The sequence below is a fragment of the Dendrobium catenatum genome, unplaced genomic scaffold (genome assembly GCF_001605985.2).
Source record: "Dendrobium catenatum unplaced genomic scaffold, ASM160598v2 fragScaff_scaffold_621, whole genome shotgun sequence".
In the NCBI taxonomy this organism is placed as follows: domain Eukaryota; kingdom Viridiplantae; phylum Streptophyta; class Magnoliopsida; order Asparagales; family Orchidaceae; genus Dendrobium; species Dendrobium catenatum.
Genome location: NW_021319083.1, coordinates 10198129 through 10203146, shown reverse-complemented (window position 1 = coordinate 10203146; position 5018 = coordinate 10198129). Strand labels below are relative to the sequence as shown.

The window sequence follows — 5018 nt, the reverse complement described above, 5'->3', positions numbered from 1 at the left end:
TGAGATGGGGCCCGCCACTTAACCACGTCAGCACCCGCATTTGAATCTGGAGGAAGACACGCGGTATGTTGCGATCTTGGCTGTCCGATCTTTGATCGGATGGTCCAGATCTTCTCTAGTTGATTTTGTTTATGAAATTTCAAATGCTCATATCTCCCAAAATTCTCAACAAAATTGTACAAAATTTGAACTGTAGTTAGAGGGTAATATAATCTAACAATGCCTGGAGTTTGGAGGCTCCATGCATTGTAGATTTGCTATGGTTCCAAATTGAAATTTAAACTTCAAATGGGTATAACTTACAATCCAACCGACGAATATTCGATTTCTTGGGCTTGATGGAAAGCGACAAAGATCCTCTTAAACTTTGTAAAAGATATCAGTAGCTAGATCTAGCTGGATTTGAATGTATTTGTGAATAACCTGATTCTTTCTCTAGATTTCTCTCTCTTCACCAAATAAGGCTTTGGAGGCCAGAATTTGGTAGGGGAAGGCTTGGACATTCTAGGGGAAGGCATGGAGAATGTTTTTGAAAGTTTTTAGGGGCTAAATTAGCTCTGGGGATGAGAGATTTGGTGAGAGAGGCTTAAGGTTCAAATATGCTTAATTAGGATACTTTGCCCTATTCAAAACGCTTCAGGCCATTGTAGACGGCCCTGATTTGTTTGAAGACTCCCTTGATGCTTTCCATCTGCCCTAGGGTAGTGGGAGGCAGAGGAATCAAAAAGGACCAAAGGATATGATGTGGAAAGTTGCCTTGTCCTTTTCAACACATGGGGGAATCATTAGGGTTGTTTGATCCTAATCCAAGCGTTGAAAATGCCTCTAGTAAGGTTCTGGAATCTCTCCAAACAGCTGGAGAGGTTTAGAATAAATGAGATTAAATTTTAGAGGGGTATTGACCAAGGTTAACCCCTCTAAACCCTTGCTTTGATTGTTTGACCAGTCAAAGTCCAGGTGGACTACTGAGGTGGCACCCATATGGCCTTAGAGAGCAGATGTGATGCCTTTGATTTAATATTTAAGGGAGGGATCAAAATTTGATGGAGATTTGGCCATCTAAACCCTCTCTTGCACTCTTGTTGACCAAGTTGACTAGTCAACAGTTAAGTGGGAGTGCTGAGTTGGCAAGGAATAAGTTTTAAACTTCTGAAGTGACAAGTTGAAGGGTGTTTGAGACTTAAGGATTTGAACTTGGAAGAGTAGAGAAGGATTTAAGCTAGTTTGACCAAATTTACAAACATTGACTTGGTCAAAATACCTTTCACTTGACTCTAAATCAATTTGATCATACTTGAACTATGGAATTAATGAGTTTGAAAGCTTGAATGGTTTGAAATGGTTAAATGGGTTAAGATAACCCATTTAGACCCTTAAGGGCCTGCTTGGTCAACCTAGGTTGACACAGGGTCTGAATTTGGGTTCAACAGGTTTGGTTCAATATTTAAAACTTGCTGGAAGTGGTTTGAAGAAATTCAGAGGTCATTTGGTTTGAAATTGATGTTTGAAACCCTAAGGGTTATTTTGGTCAAAGGGTCGAACTGGTCAACCAGGCTTGACCAGGGTCGGGGTTTGAGTCCAATGTATTCCTAATGTGATTAGGATGCATTGGAAGAGGTTTTGGGGTTTGAATTGAAAAGTTCATATTGAAGTCTAAAGAAAACTTCAATATTGCCCTTAAAGGGCATTTTGGTCATTTTGACCCCTAGTGAACTAGGGGTCAAGATGGGTCTACCAAAGTGCAATTTAATGTTCAATAGGTCAGGATTAAGGGTTTAGAAGTGATTGGAGGCTTTGTAGAAAGCTCCAAGGTCAGGATCTATTAGGTGGCAAGTCTAGTGGCATAGGTTGTAAATATTTGAAAGTTTTATAGCCTCTGGATTTTGATTTAGTTTCTGGGATTAGAGACCTCAGAATGGGATTAAATTTGGAGGGTTACCTCTAGAGACATGTCTTATCACTTTTCAAGTGATAGACTCTGAATCAGAGGTATTTTGATTAGGTTTTAAAGTGTTTGAAAAAATCCCTAGAAAAGTCCTCTAGGACAGGGTCTTTGGACCTAGGATTTGAGTATGGATTTTTAGATTTGATCTAGATTTTGAGTTTGGATGATTGGATTTGAATTATCCATATCTTTTATGATCATTTGGATGCTCATAAGTGATAGGATAGGGTCAGGCTAGATCAAAGATAGGATCTAGGTTTGAACTTGATATTGAGATCTGGATAGGTTTAAAGTCTGGATAAGTTTATAAGTCTAGATTTGATTTGAAAATTTGAATTGACTTGACATTTGAATTAGAACCTAGAGTCTAGAAGGATCCTATGACCTATAGTGGATCCTAAGGTCTGGATTCTAGGAGGATCCTAGAGTCTAGATTGGTTTGGAGATTAAATTGATCTGGGGTCAGGATTTATCTGGAGTCTGGGTGGGTCCCTAGTGACCTCATACAAAAATGAGGTCAACAGGTCTATTTTACTGGATGGAGCTTCTTTTCTAAAACCAATTACTAAATGGAAGATTGTTAATGGTCAACGTATTAATGTCTTAAATGACATTTAGATATTGAACAGGTGCATTAACAAATGGCCTTTATTAGCTGATTGTATTGGTCTTGACGGCTTGATATTACAACATTTCATTCTTCCTGATTGTCATTAGAACATGACAGAATTGAATCATTTCTTTCATCAGTATCTTTTTTTCCTAATTTTAAATCATTGTAAGATCCATGATGGTTTCATTGACATCGTGGAACCACTATTCTAGTTCTCAGGGAGATGTATTTTTACTTTGGCCTAAGAAGATTCCGTTAAAAATAGAGGCTATGATGATGATTTTGGTTTCTCAGTCTGGTTAAGGAAATTAAAACTCAAGCCCAAGGTTGAGTTTTTTTGGTGGAGGATGAGCAAGTTTGCATTACCAACCAATGAATTTCTTAAATATAGAAGACTTAGCCATATTGACTATTGTGCTAGAGGTTGTCATGACGTTGAGACTTGTTCTCATACTGCTGTTCACTGTAGTTATTTGACTGATATCATCAGCAAGCTGAGATCTTGGGGATTCAATATTCCTACCTTTCAATCTCTAGATTGCTTATCCCAACTGAGAATTTTATCGAAAAATAGCTTGAATATTGTTAAAATCTACTGCACAGCCGTTTTCTACTTCTGGAAGTGCCAGAATGATAGCATTCATGGTAAATCTATCATGCCTGTTTCCGTCATTGCTGGTATAATTCTCTCATCTACTATGAACAAGTATCCAATGCTAGTTGATTGGGGTACTTCTCTCCGCTCGGAGTCTAGCTCTATATGGCACCCCCCACCTCTACATTGGCTAAAAATCAATGTGGATGCTGCATTATTAGACTCTAACTTGGCAAGCATTGGTGGTAAAGTTAGATATTTTAAAGGTCGTCTTCTTCTTGCTTTTGGAAAAAAGAAGATGCATGGGGACATTAATCAACTTGAATTGGAGGCTATCTCTTCTTTACAAGAATTTCTTCATGATTGGATGTTTGATTGTAAAGGCATAATAATTGAAGGTGACAACTACAATATGATTAAACTCCTTCAATATTCTATGATGAAGTCAAATAATTCAGCTAACAACTTGATTTCGGAGAAGATGGCTTTCTTACAAGACTTTAGCAAGGTCATCTTTCATCATATTCCTAGAAATGGTAATAATGTTGCTAACTTGTGCGCTAATCTTGCTTTAAACAATAGTTTTTGTTTTGATTCTACCTCTTTCTCTCATATTCCTTCTTCCTTGTATAGTATTTTAAAGAAGGAATGTGATACTTAGTTTGTAACGGCTTTCCCTTTTTTTCCTTTAATGCAATTTGCATTCCTCAAAAAAAAAAAAAAAAAAAAAAAAAAAAGGGGGATGGGTGTCTCAAGTGCTAGTGCCAAATAGAGATTGTTGGAATAGATGTAGCTAATTTTGTTGCAGAAAAATAGTGAGTATTGGAGGAAGCTAATGGTCTTGAGTTAATTGGGTAGAGTCCATGAAGATTGGGACCGTGGAGAAGAGTTATGTTGGTTTTGGAGTCCTTTATAAAAAATCCATCAGTGTTAAGTAAAATAAAATAGAGATTATTTGTGGTTAGCTTATGAATAGAAATAAGATTGTGGGAGAGGTGGGGGACATGGAGAACTTTAGAAAGGAATAGCTTACGATGTTGTGTAGGTAGCAATCCTTGACCTATGTTTGTGATTTGCAGCTGCTGTCTATGGCAGACTTGGACATGAGATGAGCCAGTGTGTGGTTGAATGTTCTGAAGCTGTGTAGGATTTGAAGTCAAATGTTTGATATCCCCTAAATCTAAAAGCCATTCTGCTTGCTGAGATTTGTCTGTGGTGATGTAAACTTAAGGTGCAGAAGTATAAGTGGGATCATGACAATACAAAAAATTGAGAGCAAAATGACCAAATTTCCCACGTATTTGACATTCGATAGTCGAATAAGATCGTCTGCCACCTCAAGCTGATGTTGGGTTAAAACTTGCAATAGGTGGTCGGCCATGGAAGCCACGACCTGAGATAGAGCGATCGGGAAATGAACCTCAACCTCTATCACGAGCAGACGACCCACGAAAGGAGCCTCTAGTAGTTGCGAGAGCAAAATTAGGATCCATAGCAGATGAGGCGATAAGTCATGACTGGTGTCAACATTTAAGAGAAGCTCAACACTGCAGAGAAGATCATAGAAATCATCGATGGAGATGGGATTGAGATTTGTGTGTATCGTTGTTTTGAAAGATTAGTATGAAGAAGGTAAACTGTTTAACGTGTAATTTATTAAGCCTTATATATCAATAGAAGATCCAGCGACAGTGATGGAATCAATCTTGTTCTTGATGTCAGAGAGGTATTGAAACATTGATTTGTCACCAAGTTGTAGTTGATGTAGTTCACCTTTGAGTTGAAGAAGTCAGGATCGATTGGAAGATTGTAACCGGCATTCAAGTGTTAACCAAATCTCATGTTCGAAATCAAGATAGAGTATG

The 5018-nt window shown here is 37.9% G+C and overlaps 1 protein-coding gene across 1 annotated transcript; it reads left to right on the top strand.

Moving 5' to 3' along the window:
- The first annotated feature begins 2905 nt into the window (after positions 1-2905).
- LOC110111773 lies at positions 2906-4300 on the top strand. The gene is made up of 2 exons (XM_020843778.1): positions 2906-3689; positions 4233-4300. The coding sequence occupies exons 1-2, from the start codon at positions 2906-2908 to the stop codon at positions 4298-4300; spliced, it is 852 nt and encodes a 283-aa protein (XP_020699437.1).
- Positions 4301-5018: the final 718 nt, after the last annotated feature.